Genomic DNA, 23,574 nt, shown 5'->3' with positions numbered 1-23,574 from the left:
TTTGCAGAAAAATGTTAATGATATTTAATGTAAAAAGAACTCCACGGGCCCACCACAAACCTTCGTAGAGCTGCTTTCAGTGATCTTTGCAAGCTGCCAAAGGATTACATAGTGAGTACACTGCAGTGCATGAATAACAATCTGTAAAAAGAAGCAAGAGAATGCAGTTAAAATTAAAAAGTCACAAGTCTTCATTCTCAAAGTTAAATATGTAACTTGAAAATAAATAAAAACCTGCTCAGGCATGTCTCCATTTTCAATTCCGGTTTTCAGAAGTTTGTAATTACAAGCAAACAAATCCCACTTTGAAAGATCATGGGCACTGTAAAAAAGAATAAGTTATATTTAAAAGTTAAGCTTAATCACTTTTATTCTGGACTTGAATGTCAACAAAATGCTATCAAGGTAGATACAGCAAACTCTAACATGCACCCATAACAACAAAATTGTATTTTTAAAAAAGTATGCTGGTTGATAATTTGTCAATTATTCCCCAATTCAAAACATGACTCTATCAACTACTTTTTACATAAAAGCACAAGAAATCTACCAGAATCTGATAATATTATAACCCTAAAACATGAAAGGAATCAGAAACATTAAAATTGAACTTACTTATGAAAAGCAGTGATTCTCTTCAATGTTGACAATACCTGATATGCATCATCTTCATCAGGTTCTTCGCCCTATGAAAATTAATTATATACAATATTAAATCTCAATAACCACCAAAGTGAAAAATCTTAGGCTATCACATTGATGATACCACCTTGAGAAGAATCACTTAACACCACAAATTAACTTTGCCATTCAATATCTACATCTGTCCAAATTTAAAGCAATATGGCCCAAGTAATGAGTCAACAGAGTTGTTATCATGGGTACATTATACCCAAGAGAGAAACACTGAATGACAATCTCCTCTCTCCCTTAAAGTAATCCTGACACTAACCTATGAAGACATTTACTCTTTCATAGTAAAAAATGCATTAGGACAATACAGAAAAATATAGTAAAGGACAAGTGAGAGATCATAAAGAACCTAAAAGATAAAACCTAAATGAACAAAATAGTACTCAACAAAGATATACCAGACCAATAACAATCTGGAAAAAACCTTTTGAATAAAGACTAGATATGTGGTAGTCCTTTCTGGGTATCGATTTTCTTTTTTTAAGATTTTATTTATTTATTCATCACACAGACACACACACACACACACACACACACACACACGCACACACACACGCAGAGGTGCAGGCAGAGACACAGGCAGAGCTCCATGCACATAGCCTGATGTGGGACTCAATCCTGGGACTCCAGCATCATGCCCTAGGCCGAAGGCAGGCGCTGAACCGCTGAGCCACCGATCCCCGGGTATCAATTTTCCAACTGAGAGTAACTTAGATTTTTGAAAATTCTGAGTCTTACTGCATGAAACATAAATTTTTTAAACACTATCAAACATACTGTACTAAACCCCAAGTCTCCCAAAAAATGCTTATTTCTAAACTTTGATTTTTCAACATAATTAAACTTAAGCCATCGCTTGATTTTAAATTAACTTCTACTAATCAAAATCATATATAGCCAAGAGTAGGGCCATTACATTTTTTAAGAAAGTGATCGCTGTCCATTAACTTATTTGCACAAACCTCCAGTTAAGCAAAACTTATTAAGCATGGAATGTTACACAAAAGAAAGAAAAAAAAAAGAAAAAAGAAGAAAGCTACAGAAATAGGTGTTAAACAAGAAAACTGAAAAATTACAAAGCCCATATGACTTCTGCAACATTAATGACAAAATTGATGTGGAAAAGGCTAAATGCAGTGATATGAGAATTATGACTTGACTTTATACACGTCAATTAAATTGTTTTTAGTACATATTTCCAGAAAAGATAAAAGTTTTAAAAAAAATCCTAGAAGTGTTTTTGAATGCTATACTTTCTTTGGAAATAGAACATCGGAAACCCCAAAATCAACAGGGACTATAACAGCAATTTATCAAGGCTTTACAGTATGAAAGATCATTAATTACCTTTCCTTACTAACACTGCCAAAACACTAGGAAACAGCCTACTTTTTGAAGCTATATGGTTATAGTCTAGCTCTCCTTTTCTGTTCCATCTATACCATGTTGCCTAACAGCCTCTAGTTCAGCTAAATCCTGGTAACTTCTGAAATTTCTTTAAAATTGAAAAAGACAGAGGGAAACGGATATCAGTTTCGCTTTCAACTTCTCCAAGTCACAGATTCTTACCACCTTACCATTTTGGTGGAGGATTAACAGTAGCATGATGGATCAAAGACAAAGTCTGAAGTTTTTCAACTTACTGCTGGGACTATCACCAGGACTGCTGTGACTAATTCAGTTACTGAAGGAGAGGGACCCAACTGACAAAATACTTGTAATATATACCTCTTGCAGAAAATCTTCAAGAAGCCGGTTAAATTTATCTGCCAACTCATCTATCAGTTGACTTCTTGAAATATCTACCCTGTTGAAGATTGTGAACTCTTCATTACAGAGTGCATGGTAAGTTTTAGAACACGCTTCCAAAACATCTGTATCTGTGTGCTTCTCTACGATATTCCGGATCTGTCGTAATAAGGCATCCAAATGCTGCAAAATCAAAGTTATTTTTCATTAAAAAAAAAAACTAAGGTACATGATAGGGACAGAAAGACTACACTATTGCAGAGAAAAGCTTAAAAAATAGTAACTCTACAACAAGTAGGGCATATATTTTGATGTGTTTTCCTACTTGTCATAAATAAACTGACCCACCCATACTTATATCCTCAGCTTTAATGGGAATAATATTACCTACGTCATAGGGCTTTGTTGAGAATGTTAATACAAAGAACTTATAATAGTTGCTGGAACATAGTAAAAGTATTCAATAAACACTACCTGTTTTTGTTTTATAACTGTTATTAGCCAGTTATCTACCTTCAATCTCCATAAATCTCTCAGATATAGTACATACTGGCTAGGAATGAGAGCATGGCTATGCCATGAAATCAGAGGGAAGCCTCACTACAAATCCAACTTATAAAAAATGAAGAAGATATATAAAATGTAGTAGTTTCCTTTAACATTAGAAGTTCCAAAAATATACACAAACAGGGTTATAAGATGAACTAAACTGCTAGTTTTTCTTCAAGGTGTTTTTATACAGAGAAAACACTGTACCTTTTCTAATCGTCCAGTGGTATATATTTCCAAATCAAAATACTGAGGCAACTGCAACAAGTTAGTCACCTTTTCTGCATCTACGGAGTACTTTGAAATAAAAAAAAAAAAATCATGTCAAAATATCACAATAATGAAAAAAAATCACAATGTTAAGTAAACATGATAAAAATGTTTGACATTTCCAAACAAAACCTGCAATTTCTTGCAAATACTCTTCTATTATACAAACTTACCTTAGCTAATAACTGAGGAAGGGCCACAGCAAAAAGTTCAGTGATTTTTGTCCTGTCATCCAACTGGGTCTTCTTCTCCTTTGCTGTCAGCACCTGAAGTAACACAACAATGCTTTCAAGTATTTATTAAACCTAGTAACATTGGTAGGTGCTCAAAGTTTAAGCTAAGACATACAAAGTAAGTAATGAAACTACATTTTAAATGATGGATACTAAAATTTTTACTATAAAACTTGAAACCCAAGAATGACAGAGAGTAACTTGCACAATATTTTTTTAAAAACCACCTAAAATAACAACAAAAAACTATGAATATTTCTAGAGGCAAGATCAATATTCAATTAGACTAATCAAATCTACCATTAGACAAATAAAGAGCAGTTAGGAAGTGTAGTTTAGAAGCTTATATAATAATGGGATTAAGTAGCATTTCAGCCTACTCTTAAGTGTGGGCCATGATCCATGGGTTATGAATTCAGCATGAATTCTATCATCAATTAGAAAAAGAAGAAAAAAACAGAAAACAAAATAGAATTGTCACATACTGTATTGTTTGAACAAGTTTTGTTTCAGTTATACATGTTATATATGTAACAAAACATGTATTTTTGGGCCTCGTGATCAAAAAAGTTTAAAAGGCTGTGGATTTTTAGTCTATAATGTGAACTTCACAGTGATGCACTACAATATAATCCAAAGAAATATGGATTTCTTCATTTTAATGAATGATTATGTTTTAATGTCTAATTTTTATTAAAAGAAAAAAATCAAATCTATAAAGCAAAATACAAGACAGTCACTTTATCTCCTGTAGTAACAAAGTATCTCATAAGAAGGAACTCATATTTCCCAAATTGCTAATGCTTTAAAATTTACTTCTAACACATATGTATTAGTAAAGATTTTGTTTTGAAAATCAAAACGTAAGATTCAAATACTTGGCTCTATAGTTACAACCAAGAATATTTTAAATGGTATCAAAAAAGGAGAAACATACTTTAGAATACTGAAACTATACCAACATACCCTTTTTCCTGTCCCTCTTCCCACAGGAGGATGACATTCAGCTGCTTGTCTAATGGTACAAAGCATTATTTCAATCAGAGCACTCTCTTGTCTGTCTGTTAGTGCTGAAAAAAATCATAAAGAATTAACCTATATCTTTTCCCTATACGCCACTTATAAGTATTACATAACAATCCTTTTGTCCTTGATAGAAACTGACCAAATGTAATAAAGAAAATCCCATTACTGTATCACAGAAAGGATGAGAACTAGTTAAACTTTACTCAACAATACAAATCTGTGTACCATTGGTCCTCCATTTACCCAAAAAAAGTATGAACACATATATCGAAAAAAAAATTTAATTCGATGTTGATAGCAACTACATCTTTCTTTATAATATTCATGTACAAAATTCGAAAACAAAATTATTCACAAAGGTTTTCAATTACTTTTTTAAAAGATTTATTTATTTAGAGAGAAAACACCCAAGCAGGGGAGGGGCAGAGAGAAAGGGAAGGGGTGAGAATCTCAAGCAGATTCTGTGCCCAGCGCAGTACCCAATCTCATGACCCTGAGATCATGACCTAAGCTGAAATTAAGAGTCAGACGCCCGAGTGAGCCACCCGGGTGCCTCTCAATTACTTTTTAGTATATGTGCTGCTGAAGCAAGCACTCAATTACGTTTTACTATTAAAGTTAAACAAATGGAATAAGTAAAATCTATTTTCAAACCGACTAGACAACAAAAAATACCATAATTAAACACCCACTTACCTTCTTCTCCACTAAGTGGCTCCTCCAGCAACAAGCTATTCATACATTCCCAGTCTTTCAGTAGCTCGGTAGCACAGTCCCACATGCTATCCACAAGGTATGCTGCATGCTCATGCAACTAAAATTTAAAAAGAGCAATGTACTCTTAGACAAATAGCATACTAGTCTAAACTCAAAAGAATGGAAGCTTTGTTGGCACCATGTACAAACTCAAACAGCTATCTGGTTTTTGAGGTCAAATGAAAAAAAGGACAAAGAATCTGCCTGAGCTTGCTAAGTAAACCTAGTTAGGTAGTATCATTAAACAGTTGTCATAACAGTCGTTACAAAAGCTAATAAAATTAATTCTGAAAAGAGTAGATGTATGTATATTTAGTACCTATTTGGATGCAATATTATATAAGTTAACCACATTCAGTTAACCAATTCATATACTATGAATTTAATATAATGGGAATGATAATGGGTACTGTAACATAAAAAATGTTTACTTATCAGTTCAACATAAAGCATATTTTTCTCTTCGCTTTGTGAAGCGTAACAGACCCTACAGCTTCCCAACTTGAGGGGACTATCATTACAATGATACCAAAACCTATCAAAGACATTACAAATAAAAAAAATACATAGGCCAACATCTAACATGAACATAGAGGGAATAGGGAATATCCTCAAAAAACCAGCAAAGTGATACCAGCAATATATAAAAAGGAAAATAAATAGATCATGACTAACTAGGTTTTATGCTAGGAATTCAAGGTTGGTTCAACATTCAAAAAACCAATCAACATAATTCAAATAGTAACATAATGAAAGATACAATAAAATAATCATTTCAGGAAAAGCACTGGAGAGAATTCAACATCCATTCTTGTTGGATTGATGATAAAACTCAGCAAAAGGGATAGAAGGAAACATCCTAAACATAAACAACTACATGTAACCTATAACTAATAACAGAATATATAAATACTGGATATTTTTTCCCCTTAAGATCAGGAACAATCCTAAGATGTCTACTCTCACCACTTCTATTAAACATCTTACTGGATGTCCTAACTAGTTCAATAAGGCCAGGGGAAAAATGGCATAAATGTAGTAAAGGAAGAAGTAAACCTATTGTTATCTGCAAATAACAGAGAATCCCAAGGAATCTATTTAAAATTTACTAAAATAAGGGAGTTTAGTAATGTTAAAGATGAAGTCAATATGCAAAAAACAAATGTATTTCTTAATACAGAAAAAATTAGAAAATCTAAAGACCCTAAAATGTAATTGAATAATACATAATATGAACGCCAAAAATGTATGTTATATCCTCTGAAATCTGGTAACAGGCAGATTATCAATCTGAGAAAGACCTAAAAGAGCAGATGCTAAATCTAAATCCCTTTCTATAACAAAAATAATAAAGCAGGTACCAAATACTGAGAAAAAAGTGCAAGGTCTGTATTAAGAGTTTTACATGAATAAATAAAAAGAATTTTTACATGGACTAGTATTACCTAAAAAATTATTACCCACATTTCTACAAGGAAAATGAGGCTTAGAAAAATTAAGTAACTAAACCAGTTACACAAATAATAAATTAGAGAAGCCCAGTTGGTAACCAGGTCTTTCTGACTCCAAAATTCATACTCTTAGTACTATACATAAATCCTTTATTTGAACATCTTACTAAAAGTAGGAAGTTTTTTTTTTTTTTATTTTGTGCAATGGTCACAACTCTATTCTATATCCAAGATTTACTGTGATACATGGAAGATTTTCAGATATACATCATTTCAACTCCTTTTCCAATTTGTTTTTAACATAAGTATAAAATGTACAACATCAACTAACCTCACTTTCCAGAAAGAAAAAAACCAATGTCTTAACAAGGTTGGCATTTGGACCTTGTCGTCCCCTTCTTTTCATCATTCCATCCTCTTCTGGATCTCTACGACTGAAGAGCCTATGATCAATGAAAATAATTACTTTTAAAACAAAAAAAATCATATTTCCTAATTTTAAAAACTGTTTGGATTCATTATTTAAGCATCTAACAAAGGAGAGTAAATGGGACCTGAGTAGAGTATGCTCTAACATGATACCCAAGTAAATAATTGCTATAAACATTTTTTATTTTATACTTAATGGTACTTCTAAGACCTCTTAAATTAACTTCTCAGGTTAATTTTATGAAGTTATGGATTCTTCTTTTAAAAATTACCACATCTTAGGTGGCCATTTCCTTTTATAAAGGTATCACACTAGCCCATACCATTTATGCACATAAATCTACATAAATATTCAGCTCTTTAAAACTGAACACGTATTTTTCTTCTATCCTCCTTGCACAATTATCTCAAAGTCTGAATTTAGTAGCCTCTTTCTATGGGTATCATGGTGGTTTTTCCTAATAAATAACAAAAAACTATCATTGGATAGCAGTGAATAGAAAACTGGAGTATGAACATTGTACAGCATGTACTTTTTCTAATAAATGCTTTCCCCTCCCAAACAGGTATTTTAATAAAATCTTACAAAGATAATAGTTTAGTCCACATGGCTCAAGCTAGTCCTCTTAAAAGCCATTACATAACATTTGTTGAATGTTTTCTATGGTCAGATATTCACACCGCTATCCACACTACTTAATCTGAGGTGTTATAGCAATGTAAAAATGACTGTAGGACTTTGGGGATTCTTAGGTCAAATGTATCAAACACTTGAAGCAAAACATCTTAGTATTTTCTAAAGCAAAGCAATAACAGGTGTAAGACTAACTAATATAATGGGGCAATAACTGGAAGCTGACATTAGAGAAAAGAATGAAAAATTAGGAAAAAGTCAACATCATATACAGATAGTTTTATATATTTTGTTTTTATATATTTTAACTATTAAAAGACATTTCCCATTAAATATTTAACTTCTACAAATCAAGAAAATTAGAGAATTGAAACCTTTAAAGGAAATAGTATAATATGAAAGTTTGTATTTGACCAGAACTGAATAATTTTTAAATGAACTATATATATTTTAGTATTGAATATGGTATAATAAATTACTGTCACAAAAGTATACTTTAGAAAATAACAAAAATATAGGTTTACTTTTTGTAGAGAAATTCCCCAGCTGCTACTGCTACCGGCCGGTGAGCTGAATAAACCAAATGGTAGACATTTTCACAATCTTCTGCAGTAAGAACTTCTTCACTACTCCTAAAAAAAAAAAAAAAAAACAGTAACAGTTTCAATGACAACTCAATTTTAAGGATATTGAATACAATGATCCATGCTCATACATTAAAAAAATAGTACACTTTATACTAATTTGTGTTTTAAAAAAAGAAAAAAAAAATCAACCTTATTTGATTATCATCTGTCATTAAAACCATGCCCTGACAAAAGAGCTGAATATTTTATTAACACCTAAGATCAAAAAAAAAAAAAAAGAAGAAAAAAAAAAAACCACCTAAGATCAATGGGAGGTAAAATTAGAGTGAATACAAATGTACAGAAATACATGGTGAAGAAAAGTGATAATGTGACAAGGATGGTAAAGAAAAAGGAAGACAAAACAACATAAACTAATATAAAAAAAATTAAGTGGTAGCATTCTGAGAGCTTAGAGTTAATAATCACAGAAAACACTCTATATACTTCATAGTAATATTAAGAAGATGGTACATTTTAATGTTGTGATAATAGCCCAATTATTTCACAATGATGAATATTTCATTCACCATGTACTCAACACCATATGAGGAAATGCAAATAGATTTTTGAAATAATTAAGATTTAAGTGCCAAAGACCTTTAATTATGATCTACCATTGGAAAAATCTTCCTAAAATGTAGTGCTCATTTTCCCAATCTTATTTTTTAAAAACAAAATAAATAAAAGGTTCTTGGTAAATAAGTCATTTTTAAGGCTCATCAACTGCAGTACCCCAGGGTAAACCTTGTCGAGTTCTTCCCTTATAGACTCTGCTTTCAGGGTCCTGCCCTCTGGCACCTCTTTACCTGCTGATTTGCTTTTAGTCTGCTATGAAATAAACAATCTAGATTTTTAGCAATATATGTAAGTTGAGAACCACAGGACCACCATCAGAAAAAAGAGTCTGAAGTATATTAGATGGTTCGTTGAGGAGCTCAGATCCTTTCTGGTTTTCTGCTGTGTTCACGGTCTCTAAAAGTCTGATGCCTAAGGAAATATTACTTCTTTTTGAGAGAAACAAAACCAAAATGTTAAACTTCAAGTTCCTAAAGCATTTTGACTTAAATTACACTATGTACAATACTGAATTGTTACTGGAAAAACCACTTGTGTCATTTTATAATGAAAATACATATACTGAATCAAATCAGTTAAAGTATAGCTAGTTATTTGTGTAGTAGTTCACTCATTTTAATTATCTGAGAAGGAATATTCTTGACAAGTTTCATTTATTAGGTATTTATAATGGCTGAATCAACATAAATGAGTCTATTATCCTTCAAAAATATTAGGAACAAGGAATGATGTCCACAGGGTATTATGGAGGAAAAAGAAGCTACAGAAATACATGTAGAATATTATAACTTTCTTATTTATTTCAGAATTCTTTAAATACTTTCATAACATGTATATATAATTTTTAGGCCTAACTAAAAAAGAAAATCCAATAATTCAGACTGCTCAAAATACCTATTATCTTACATATTATTTTGCTTCTTCCTCTACAGGTAATCATTTAGATTATTTTAAAAATTCTATTTCAAAAATAATGCTGTGTTAGAGAATGTTGAGCATTTAAAATTTTGAATGTAGACACTGCCAAACTTTTCTCCAAAGAAGTTATACCAATTTATAATTCCCCATCACAGTGCTTAATGACTTGCTTTTGTACAGCTTCAACAGCACAGTGTATTACCACTTTTGTATCTTTATCAAGCAATAGATTAAAAATGATCTCATTTTAATCTACCTGTCTCAAAGTGCGGCTAAACATCTTTTCATATGTTTCAGGGGTTTTTTTTATTTCATTTATTCATGAGAGACACACACAGAGAGAGAGATCGGCAGAGACACAGGCAGAGGGAGAAGCAGGCTTCATGCAGGGAGCCTAACGCAGGACTCCAAGATCACGCCCTGTAACCTGGGCGGAAGGGAGCGCTAAACCGCTGAGCCATCCGGACTGCCCTCAGTTTTTATTTTCTTCCTATTCCATGTTCTGGTTTCCTAACTTATTTTTAAGATTTTATTCATTTATTCATGAGAGACACAGAAAGAGAGGCAGAGACATAGGTAGAGGGAGAAGCAGGCTCCCGATGCAGTATTTGAGTCCAGGACCCTAGGATCAACACCTACCTGAGCCAAAGGCAGACGCTCAACCACTGAGCCACCCAGGCATCCCTGGTTCCCTAACTTTTGACTAGTATTGGGTTTCCATTCTTCAAATTGATTTACTGAAACTGTCTCCTATGATAAAAATATTTTGACCAATCTGTCATTGGTTTTTTGAGTTTATGGTATTTCATGTCATATATTTTTCATTTTTATGTAGTTAAAAAATTTTTTTAATGTCTAGGGTTTATGTCATGTTCAGAGAGATCTTACTCATTTTACATATAAAATGAAAATGTTTAATCTTCCCCAAGTTTTCACCAGTACTTTAATGGTTTCATTTACTTGCATTTAAATATGTCACCCATCTGGAAATTATTTTTGTATAAGGGATGAAATGGAAATTCAATTTAATTTTTCCCCAAATATGGGACGCGTGGGTGGCTCAGTGGTTGAGAGTCTACCTTCGGCTCAGGGCATGATCCTGGAGTCCCAGGTTCAAGTCCCACATTGGGCTCCCTGCATGGAGCCTGCTTCTCCCTCTGCCTGTGTCTCTGCCTCTCTCTCTCTCTCATAAATAAATAAATATCTTAAAAAATAATAAAAAATAATTTTTCTCCAAATAGAACCTGGCTATCAAAAAACTATTTATTTTCTTATAGGAAATGCTACCCTCACCCTATACTAGGTTCCTGGATTGGTTTGCATTTGTCTCTATTCTTTATTCTCTGCTAGTAATCACAGTCTATTCACACACCAGTACCAAAATTTAAAAATTACTATGGTTTTACAATACAACTTAAAATGACACTGGACAGCCATCACTCATTAGTTTTTATCACAACTTCACTGGCTATTATTACATGATGAATTTTTCCATGAGTGTCAGAAAGTAGCATGCTATGTTTTAAAAAATATCCTTTGGCAAAATTGTCATTTGGATCATGCTAACAATCTCAATGTCCACTGACAGATCAATGGGTAAATAAAATGTGGTATAAACATACAATGGAATATTACTGAGCCTCAAAAGTAAATGAAAACGTGATACATATACTACAACATAAATGAACTCTGAACATACTAAGTAAAATAAGCCTGATACAAAAGGATGAATACTATAAAATTCCACTTATATGAATTACCTAAAATTGTCAGATTCATAGAGATAAAAAGTACAACAGTGGTCATCAGAGGCTGATCAGGAAGGAAGGAATGGAGAGTTAGTGTTTAATGGGTACAAAAGTTTAGTATGGGATGATAAAAATAGTTCTGGATATGGATAATGGTGATGGCTTCACAAGAAGGTGAACACACTAAATTGCCACTAAACTTTACATTTAAAATATATTTAAAACTAAATTTTTCTAATATTCCATTAATATACATATGGCACATCTTTATCCATCTGTTGATGGGGCACTCATGTTGCTTCTATGTCTTGGCTATAGTAAATAATGCTCCAATAAATACAGGGGTGCATGTATCTGTTTGAATTAGTGTCTCCACTGTCTTCAGGTAAATACTCAGAAGTGGAATTACTGAATCCTAAGATATTTCTATATTTAGTTTTTTGAGGAACCTCTGTACTATTTTCATTTATAAAGAACTCATACAACTCAACATCAAAAAGAAAAATCTGGTTAAAAACTGAGTAGAGGACTTGAACAGACATTTTCCCAAAGAAATACAGATGACCAACAGAAAAATGAAAAGATGATCATCACTAATCATTAAGAAAATGCAAATCAAAACCACAATGAGATATCACTTCACACCAGTCAGAATGGCTAGTATCAAAACTACAAGAAATAACAGTTTTGGCGAGAATGTGGAGACAAGGGAAGTCTCATGCACTATTACCAAAGGGGAGGGGAGTAGGGGAATGAGTAAAGCAATTAAGAGGTATAAACTTCCAGTTATAAAATAATTAACTAGCAAGAATGAAAAGTACATCATATGGAATATAGTCAGTAATACTGTAATATACATATTGTGGTGTGCATTTCATAATGTAGGTAATTACTGATTCACTGTTGTACACCTGAAATGAATTTACTAATATTTGCCAACTATATTTCAATTTAAAAATTTTTTAAAGTTTAAAAAATTAAAATGGTAAGTTTTTTAAAAAGGAAAAAGAAAATTGCGCCATTACATTTTAATATAACAAAATGTTTTGAATTCAGTTTACAGAAAATTTTCAGCAAATACTAATTTCTAAAAGTGTGATAAAATATAATAAGTGCATTTAATATACTCAAGTATTTAATTTCATTTCAAAGGCAGCTAAGTTAGTGAGATGGAAAGGAAACTGACCATTAGAATGGGAACACATGGATTCCTAGCTCACTTAAAATTCTTGACTCTAATGGTTCCCTCTTTCCATTTTCTCAACCTTACATGAGAAAATTAAACTTCTAGCTGTAAAAATTCCATGACTTAAGTTATTAAAATTTAGAACCAGATAAATTTAAACCATGTAGTCTAACATATTATTTAAATATTTGGACATTAGCAATATGCAATAAGTATATACTTACTGTAAAACAAGAGTAAGTAATTTTATTGCTTGTACTGCAACATCATATTCTTTGTCAAGGGTCATAGACACAATTCTATCCTAAGGACAAAAAAAAAGGATTTTTAAAGTAAAAGTAAGAGAAAAAATATTTACAAACAACAGATAAATTTTAAAGTAATTAATACTAACCTTGAACCGACTGGTAAAAAGCTCCAGTTTGGAATTAAGTTCTTTGTTATAATAAAGCCCTTGTAGAGCAGTGAGACATTTGAGTCTTACCTCACCTTGCTAAATGAAGCAAAAGAAGAAAAATTCATTAAAACTCTACATATTTTCAACCTGAATATTCAAGACATATATAATATCTTCTACTTTAAATTTTTAAATGTTCTATATACAACTCTTCAAAACTCTCATTTTCAAAACCTCTCATCTTGGATAATGCAAAAATAGGAATTAATACATACATTTAATACTAAATACCTTTGGGGTTACTAATTCTGTAGGTCAAATGAAAATTTTTTTGAAAATTTGTTCAGAGCAATACTACTGTGAATGACAGTAGCATAGTTCACATTAAGTTTTCCTTTACAGAAAGTAATATTTGTAAAAGATATATGCAAAGAACTTCAATGCTAGTGAAGAGACAGCCTAAGAAAAAGGTAGAATAACAAAAAAACTTTTTTAAATGTCAGAGGCCAAGTTGTAATTTATAATCTGGCTAAGATACATGTTTATAAATAGAGAAGAAAAGATAGAAACATTTAAAAAAGTGTATAGCACTCACACTTTAAGAATACTCCTCTTAATGCTCTAATAAAATGCCTAACCACTAACACCAGCATGATTCTAATGTTTGTTTCACTAAAAAAAATAATTCAAGACTCAATCTAAATCAGTTACAAAGATTTTTAAAAATCTAGGGACTTTATGCGATGGAGATCATGTTTTCACGAAACAGATAAAAAATAATAAAGGAGTAAGGCCTATAGGAATGTGATCCCAGGTATACCTATACACAGATAATTCATTAGGAACGAGAGTTGTAGATAGCCATGACTGTGTACCTATAGTAACATTCTTTAATGGCATATCTTACCTTATCATGCATAGTCCAGCCAACATATTTTAAATAACTGTCATTTAGAAAGGCATCACTATACATTTTCATCCAAATGCCAATTTCTTCAATGCAAATAGCTCGAATTTCAGCTATTGCATCACTGTACGGAGGGAGGAAAAATTATGTATATTAGTCCCACTATAACAACAGGATTAATGATTTATCCAAGAGATGCCAAATACTTCATACCTAGTATGACCATAGCTATCTTCAAGATTACTGGGGATTGAAAGGTAGAACTGAAGCATGACCTCTGAATGCTTACAGATAACTTGGTAAAGCATAATTATCATCACATAAATATTTAAAATTACATAAAATTACAAACAATCAGATCCCCATCTTTTAGACTATGCCATATTTCAGCCTCTGCTCACACCTGCTGGGCAGTCGTGTTCAGAAGACAGCAGGCACATTATTTGGTTAGAATATTTTCCAGAAGAGAATTCGTCACACATAACATTGAGGCCAAGCTTCATTTGGGTTTAAAGTATCAGACTAAATTATTTTGCATTCATCTTGTAGGTAATGATGAATCATTTAAGACTTTTAAGCAGAAGGGTAACACAACAAAAGAATGTTTTAGGAAAACTTCAATAATCTCTAGGTATGATAATGAGAAAGGATAGACTAAGGTAAATGGTGATAATAGAAAACAAAAAGGTAAGAATGGAGCAAAGGACATTACAAAGGAAGTGATTCAGTAACTGCCAAATTGAGAAGTGAGGGAGAAGTTGAAATAAAAATGCCACCACTGACATTCAAAGAATCGGTTACAGCAGAAATGATAAGATTATCTAATTCTTTCCTCTGCTTATTCAAAACATCAAAATACTTAAATGTATCCAAACTTTCCCGCTAACATGCAAATGACAGAGAAGAATCCAGAACCATCATGTATAGATTTTACTAACATAGTACATCCAAAAGCAATTAAGTATTCTGTACCCTAGCTCCTAATTACAGTAGATTCCATCTGCTGGGCAGCAAGTCAAGCATATTACCCTATTTTTCAAAGAGGAAACATCAAGTTCAGAGCAGTTAAATAACCTGACAAAAGTATCTCAATCAGTGGAAGACCTTATCTTGTAACACTGATCTTATTCCAGTGCTCTTTCCACTATTTTATCCTGCCTAAACCATTAAGTATCCAAAACGGATTAGAATTAAGAATGACATAGAAAAAATGTCCTGACTTACCGGTATCTATGTACAAACACTCCCTTAAATATTGCATTCATCATATTTTCTATTTCATCTTGATTTTCCTGAAGCTGAAAAGAATACATTATTTCTTTTCAATTATAATGTAATACAAAAAGTTATTACAAGTACAAATACAGGTTTCTCCAGTATTTTGGTGATTACATCTAATTCTTAATTCTACTAGACAACAGTAACCACACAGAAATATTAACAGCTGTTGTAGGTCAGGTAGCTAAAGTTCCTTGATACCTGGAATATTTGACTTGGCTTTTAACGTTTAGCTGGTAGATTAGCCTTTTCTAAGGCTCACAAATTTCCATTGTAAAAAGGGACATAAAAATCTGTTATTTATTACAACACATTTCATCTATTATATAACATATATGTTCATCAAAAAAGCATAACAATACTTCATTATCTTGGTCATTATCATCTGAAAAAGAAAAGTAATGTTAACTTTTGTGCCTGCTCAAGAACAAAAGAGGTTTTAAGTAAAGCAACTTGGTTAAAAGTTACCCTTGCTAAATTCTTTTGAAGGAAACAAGGCTCACCTTAAATAATCAAGTAAACATTCCAAAATCTTGGCTTACTTATCTACTCCCATTATTTTCAACTCAGAGTTTGATAATTAAGACAAAATTGTTTCAAAGTTTGAGAGTTAGGAGAAAAATCTTTCACAGTCTAAGTATCAAACAGCTCTTAGATTATATTCTGCAATTTTGTAAAAATGTTTTCTTTTCATGAATATATTCTTGCTAACAAGGGCATGCACTTCTTATATTCATTAGCACAAATAGTCAAAGTACAAGGTGATCAAAAAGTTAACTCTAACCGAGAAAGAAGTATCAATATCTTGTATTTGCACAGGAATTTTAATCTCAAAATCCTTTTACCTTTATCCACTCATTCTATGCTCACAATCTTAAATTTATATGTAAGAATTGGGCCATAACTTCAAGGTGTAAGACACGCATTATGTTTACCTAATAAATCATCCGATTAAATTTATTAACTAAGTTAAAAGGCAAAAAGGTCAATTCTTCAGTTCAAACTGTATCGAAAAGATGAGGAATTTAGGTAGGGGGGGAAATATGGACCAGATTTTTTAGGCTTTTGTTGAGTCAGAGCATTTAAAAAACTATCTCAGAAATAACCAACTAAAAATTATGGCTATTATCAACCCCAAATATGTCAAAAATCAAGTAGTAATTTCTGGATTACCATGGCAAATATTACCTTAAATGCATTACTAACATTTTTGAAACATCAGATTCTACCTTTTAGAAGTAAACATGAGTATCACCAATATCAGCAAAATACTGTGTCACTAATGAAGGAATTTAAGTCACAAACACAACATTGGAAGACTTTTTTTTTTAGGGGTTGCCCGAGTGGCTCAGTTGGTTAAGCTTCCAACTCCTAATTACAGCTCAGGTCATGATCTCAGGGTTGTTAGATGGGAGTTCAGCATCAGGCTCCATGCTGAGTGTGGAACCGGCTTAAGATTCGCTCTCTTCCCTCCAAAAATAATAATAATAAAAAAAAAACTAGAAAAGATTCTCTCTGCCCCTCCCCCCTCTAAAAAAGATGTTTTTATTTAGTATTATTTAGCATAAGGATGAAAAATGTCTTCCTCATTCAAAGTTAAATCTGGCGGTCAGTCAGTCATGTTAATCAACTGCCACCATACTACCAAAAAAAAGGGCAGTAATTTAGACACCATAAATAGCCTATAAGTTATTTTTCAAAGTGGTGTCACATAAGTGAAACCTGAATTCATTGTGACACCAAGCTCAAGGAAGAAGTTAGGAGAGACATTTTAATGGCAGAGATGAATAATACTAAGGCTTAAAACAACTTCTCTGACTGGCCCAGGACATTATCAAAACCCTGAACTCTTAATCCTAGTCTACACAGAAAGAAAATATTCACAACAGGTATTGTTGGCATGGATACTCAACAAAACTAGATATTTACACAACTTGAAATAGTAAATTTAAATCTTTCCAAAAACTTTATCTGGTGAACTAGCAAACATATAACTAAGGTCAAAGTTGGTCATGGATTAACAGCTCAAATATTCAATACAAAAGTTTACCTCTTTCCGCTTCTGTAGCAGGAGTTCTAGCCTCTCATTGGCTCGTTTTCCAATCATTTTATTCCGTTCTGCCTCATACTGTCTTTGTGTATTATCCATATTAATGCTAAGATTTAGTGCCACATTCACCAAAGCAGTCATCAACTTCATAGCTATTTTTAAATGGAAAATTTTGAAATTAGTCTCACAGATGCAAAAATTTACAATTTAATCTCAAATTAAGAGAAATAAGATGAGCTGTTCTGCTTCTAATAGAAAAGAAAAATACAGCTGCTACAAATGACAATAAATGACAGCAAATGTGTACCGAATACTCACTTTGTCAGTTACCTATGTTCCTATGTTAAGTATTTTTCGTGGATTATCTCCTCCTAATCCTCACAAAGAGCCCTCAAAGTTATGTATCATCTCCACTTCATTCATGAGGAAACAAGCTCACAGAGATTAAGAAATTTCCCTCAGGGGGAGCCTGGATGGCTCAGTGGGTTAACCACCTGCCTTCAGCTAGGGTCAAGATCTCAGGGTCTGGGACTGAGCCCTGCATCAGGCTCCCTGCTCAGTGGGGAATCTTCCTTCTCCCTCTGCCCCTCCTCCTCATTCATGCTAATATAAATAAAATCTTTTTTTAAAAAAAAGGAGGTAAGCCTGGGTGGCTTAGCAGTTGAGTGTTTGCTCAGGGGGTGATCCTAGGATTGAGTCCCACATTAGGCTCCTTGCACGGAGCCAGCTTCTCCCTCTGCCTAGGCCTCGGCCCACCCCACCCCCCATCTCTGTCTCTAATGAATAAATAAATAAAATCTTAAAAAAAGGAAAAAAGTAAATAATTTCCTTGAGATTACACAGTTCATATAAGTAGTTAAAGCAGTATTCAAAACTGATGTGACTTCTGACTATGCTCAAATCCTACTATTCTAAAATGTGTCCCCTACAATGATCTTTGTCAGAAATCATAATTCACCTTCTCAGTAAATTTTGGTTCCTACGGCAGTCACATAGCTATCTTGGTTACCAAAAGGACAGGGAGCTTGAGTGTTTCATATCAAACTACAATATGTAAAAATGAATTTCATCAGTTACTGATTTCCTTTAATTTTATTCTATTATATTGCCAGCATAAAGACAATGGTGAAATTATGTAGTATAGATCTAAATGAAAAGTCAAAGAAAAGTATCACTCAATAAAGTACATTTTATTACACTTCCTCCAGATCCTGACCTTCTGTTACCGAACCCCTGCTCCTGAGACAAAACTGTCTGTGATTTAAAACTTAACTAATTGAAACATCTCACCATTTTACGCCTTTTTAGTTTATTCCAGACTATATGTCAGATCTGGTTCATTGCATAAGAGAACAACACAAAACCAAATCTTAATTTGTGGCTATTGGGTCCCTTTAAAAGGGCTTCTCAACTTTCTCTTCAGAGCTATTTCATTCCCTCAGCAAACCAGTTTGTTATTCTGATCTAAAATTATTCACCTTATGCCATCATACTTATTTTAATTTAAGCCACCAAGTTAACATTAAATGCTAAGTTCATAGAACAAGATCACATTTATATTTTGTGACTTCCAATCTAAAAACAAAAATCCTATAGGACTGCCTGCACTTTTTCCTCCAATCACTTCCCCCAGATTACCTGTAATCTATTTTATGAAAATGGAGGACTTAGCAAAAGTACAGCTTTAATTCTTCAGGAAAATATTCTAAAGGAAAAAACATCCCCACACTTAGAGAATGAAATTTTTTTTATAAACCAATATATTCTACCATTAAGGCTTATAATACTACTGTAATACTAAGTGCCTAGTTGATTTTATCAAGCTGAAACCAAACAGTACATATTCAGTAATCATGTATCAACAATTTTACCTTTAGCACAGAAGAGAAACCAAAAGATTTTATAAACACCAACACCAAAAATCACTGCCCTAGAAATAGAACTATGTGAGGCTTAAAAACATAATTCATTTCAAAAAGTAAAGAATTTAGCTCAGTCTAAGGTTACTCAGAAACATAAGAAAAATCCATTTTTGTGGTGTGGTTAAAGAGTAAACGTCATCCTGCAGGGACCATCAAACCAGGAGGGACAGCTCATATTAGAGATAAAATAAGGTCATGAGGACTACATATCCAAAATGACTGAAGATTTCCCCTAAATTGCTATCAATATCCTCCTTGGTAAAACATCTTTCAAGATGCAATGCATTACTATCCACCTCTTTCCCTTTCTGTGGCATAGTAATCAAATGGAGATAACATAAGAAAATCACCATATACTAACTATAGTATACCTTCACAGAATCAAAACTGATAGTATCATTCCAATCCCAGTAATTCACAGGGGGACAGGGGATAGTGTCCTGTTAGTCATTACTCCATAAGCAAAACTAATTAGTGAGTAATGATTATTTCATTTCTTTTAGTGAAAATCATTTTCGTCTCTAATCTAAGGAAATATTCAAATAAAAAATTTCTAAATACTGACCTGCCAGGGTGCTCGTATGTCGAAATGCTCTGACTTGTGAGTCAGACAATCCTGTAAGAAGTGAAATAACTGTATCCATCATGTACTCATCATATATGATACTATATTGACATTGCCGTACTAATACGCCAATGAATTCACAAAAGCTGGATTTGAACTTCTTCCACTGAGGACCAGCCATGGTAAGTGGGTAGTCTCCACTATCCTAAAACAAAAATTTTAAACAGCAATTTCATTTAAAACACAGGATTTAATAAAATTTCACTTGTTTATGAAATACCCTACCTAGGCAGAAGCTAAAAAAAGCCTCTTTTACCCCACTTTTCTTCTCCAATAAATCCTTAAAGTAGGTGGGAGGTACCCTTGAACACTTCTGCTCTTTAAGACCAAAATGGATATCCTGAATTCAATCTAACAAATAAAAATATATACCAATTACTCCAAGTTAAAAAGCAGCTTTCATCAAAGCAAAACATTATAAACAAAGATACACTTACTGAATTTCCTTAATACAAAAGCATACCAATGTTATATTTTTAAACAGACTCAAAACAATGAAATCATACTTTCAACCAGTCTAAGTGATGTATGATTTATAATCAAAAGATTACAATGTATATTTTGATTAGTTTCAAGAACATCAAATGGTCAACAATGACATTTTTTTTTTTTACACAATGACCTAATTTTAAAAAGAAATGGAAATGTAGCTAGTACAGCCTGGAAACACTAGTACTCAAGTTTTATATATAAAGATGGGGCATTCTCCAATGAAGTTACACTGAGAATCTCCATAAATCACTAAAAACAAATCCTTAAACGGGGAACCTGGGTGGCTTAGTCAATTGAGCATCTGACGTTTGGTTTTGGTTTCGGCTCACATCATGATCTCATAGGTTGTGGGATGGAGCCCCAAGTCAGGCTACATGCTCAGCAGGGAGTCCACTTGAGATTTTCTCCCTCTCCCCCGCCCCGTGACTTGCTCTCTATCTAAATAAATTCTCTTAAAAAAAATCCTTAAAAACACAGGCCAATACTACATAGAACTTCTAAAAGAGTTACTTTTAAGAGTATTCTAGAGACTTAAGACCATTTTATTAGTACAGTTTAACCATTTTTAAACCATTATATATACATATTTTTTTACCATTTTGACCATTTTATATATATATATTATATATAAGCTTTATATAGATAAAAAACTGTATATATAAAACTTTATATATAAAAACTCTGATATATATAAATATATATAAACTGTGTATATATAATATATATAAGCTTTATATATATATTTAAAACTTTATATATATAAAACTTTATATATATAAAACTCGTGCGTGTGCGTGTGTGTGTGTGTGTGTGTGTGTGTGTGTATTCTTTAAGTAAACTCTAGGGGCACCTGGGTGGCTCAGTCAGTTAAGCGTCTCTTAGTTTTGTCTCAGGTCATGATCTCAGGGACCTGGGATTGAGGCCCATGTCAGGTTCCCTCCTCAGAGGGGAGGCTGCTTCCCCTCTCTCTCTGTGCCCCTCCCCCACACTTATGTGTGTTCTTTCTCTCTCTCTCTCTCTCCCTCTCTAATAAATAAAATCTTTTTAAAAGATAAATAAAATGAAGTCTATGCCCAATGTGGGGCTTGAATTCATGACCCCAAGATAAAGAGTTGCATGCTCTACCAACTGAGCCAGCGAGGCACCCCTCTTATTATTTTGTCATTAGAACAATATATGTTTTAATTTTAAGTCATGCCATATATAAGCTGAACTATTATTTCTCATCTGAGAATATCCTAATATTGGGGACACCTGAGTGGCTCAGCGGTTGAGCATCTGCTCAGGGCATGATCCCAGGGTCCAGGATGGAGTCCTGCATCGGGCCCCTTGCAGGGGGCCTGCCTCTCCCTCTGCCTCTGTCTCTGCCTCTCTTCCTCTCTGTGTCTCTCATGAATAAATAAATAAATAAATAAATAAATAAAATCGTTAAAAAAAATAAGATCCTAATATTACACAAAAAGGTTTTCTTCCATAATCTCTGAATTAATCATTTAGTGACTACATTGAAAACTATCATCTTAATTGCTGTCAGCAACTTGATTTGTGACACAAATCAGACTTTAGGATTCTTAAATAGCTGTTTCCTTTTAGTAAGGATTTCACTAAAACATCTAATATTAGTAAGTTAAAATAAAGTAGTCATGCCCCCCCCTCCATTGTCCTTTGTTCATAGTTTCACTTTCCACATTTTAGTTACCCACGGTTGATCTCTGTCCCAGAGCAGATGATCCTCCTTCTAAGGTATTGTCAGAAGGAGCCTAACACTATGTCACAAGGCCTATGTCATTTACCTTACTATATCTCATCATGTAGGTATTTTATCATCTTACATCATCACAAGGGTGAGTACAAAAGATATTTTGACAGAAACTACAGTCACATAATTTTTATTATATAATTGTTACATTTTATTATTAGTGTTAATCTCTTACTGGATCTAATTTATATAATAAACTTTATCACAGGTTATGTACCTATTGGAAAAAACTATATATATAGGGTTTGGTACTATGTGTGGTTTCAGTCATCCACTGGAGGTCTTAAAATGTATCCCTCGGGGATAAGAGGGAAGACTACTATAATACCATTACTCATAATTGCCTCGTAAATAGTTGGAGATTGATTAATAGCACTTAGGGATCATCAAACTTTTTAAACAACTATTGTCTTTTAGAATGGTTGAAAGCTCCTTCATCAGAGTAAGCAAGAAAAAATGGTCAAGTAAAACTCAAATGGGACAAGACTTTCTACCTGAAAATTCAGTGACAAGTTTTGAAGAGTAAAGCTGCTGGTGCTGGAATGCAGCTGTAAACAAAACAAAAATCCCTGCCATGCAGGAGCTTACATTATAGTAAATCTAAATATGTCTTTGTTGGTAACAATACTTCAAAAGCATCACTGTGATACAGGATTCACTCAAGTCTAAGGTAGTATCTTTTTATTTGTATTATTCTTATTACTCATATTTGAAACATAAAGGATATATTTTTTAAAGATTTTGTTTTTAAATTATCTCAATACAAAAAAAATTATCTCAATGCCCAACATGGGGCTCGGACTCATAACCCCAAGATCAAAAGTTGTGTGTTCCACTTACTGAGGGAGCCAGACACCCCCATAAAGGATATTTTAAATAATAACCATATAAAGAGTGGACCCTTAAATAACATGGATTTGAACTATACAGGTCGACTTCTACACAGATTTTCTTCAATAAATACACCTACAGTACTGTAAATTTATTTTCCCTTCTTTATGGTTTTCTTTTTTTAAGATTTTATTTATTTATTCATGAGAGACACACAAAGAGAGGCAGAGACACAGGCAGAGGGAGAAGCAGGCTCCATGCAGGGAGCCTGATTTGGGACTCCATCCCGGGACTCCAGGATCACGCCCTGGGCCAAAGGCAGATGCTCAACCACTGAGCCACCCAGGCATCCCATTCTTTATGGTTTTCTTAATAACATTTTCTTTGTTATAGTTTACTTTATTATAAGAACATAGTATATAATACATATACCATACAAAATGTTTGTTACTCGACTATCAGTAAA

General features: G+C 32.9%; 1 protein-coding gene across 7 annotated transcripts in view; it reads right to left on the bottom strand.

The window, feature by feature from the left end:
• The window catches only part of STAG2 (stromal antigen 2), a 135,185-nt gene that overhangs the window by 33,947 nt on the left and 77,664 nt on the right, over positions 1-23,574 (bottom strand). For all 7 annotated transcript variants that reach the window (XM_055337790.1, XM_055337794.1, XM_055337791.1 and 4 more), the window contains 16 exons: positions 19,967-20,171; positions 17,480-17,631; positions 15,376-15,449; positions 14,152-14,275; positions 13,242-13,340; positions 13,072-13,151; positions 8,315-8,422; positions 7,059-7,170; positions 5,217-5,334; positions 4,461-4,564; positions 3,435-3,527; positions 3,199-3,288; positions 2,422-2,625; positions 616-686; positions 235-322; positions 61-141 (listed from right to left, as the gene is read on the bottom strand). In XM_055337790.1, the coding sequence (XP_055193765.1) occupies positions 61-141; positions 235-322; positions 616-686; positions 2,422-2,625; positions 3,199-3,288; positions 3,435-3,527; positions 4,461-4,564; positions 5,217-5,334; positions 7,059-7,170; positions 8,315-8,422; positions 13,072-13,151; positions 13,242-13,340; positions 14,152-14,275; positions 15,376-15,449; positions 17,480-17,631; positions 19,967-20,171 (1,803 nt within the window). The remainder of the gene's footprint in view (positions 1-60; positions 142-234; positions 323-615; positions 687-2,421; positions 2,626-3,198; positions 3,289-3,434; positions 3,528-4,460; positions 4,565-5,216; positions 5,335-7,058; positions 7,171-8,314; positions 8,423-13,071; positions 13,152-13,241; positions 13,341-14,151; positions 14,276-15,375; positions 15,450-17,479; positions 17,632-19,966; positions 20,172-23,574) is intronic.

This window comes from Nyctereutes procyonoides, unplaced genomic scaffold (genome assembly GCF_905146905.1).
Source record: "Nyctereutes procyonoides isolate TBG_1078 unplaced genomic scaffold, NYPRO_anot_genome, whole genome shotgun sequence".
NCBI lineage: Eukaryota > Metazoa > Chordata > Mammalia > Carnivora > Canidae > Nyctereutes > Nyctereutes procyonoides.
This window is presented reverse-complemented; position numbering and strand designations above follow the sequence as displayed.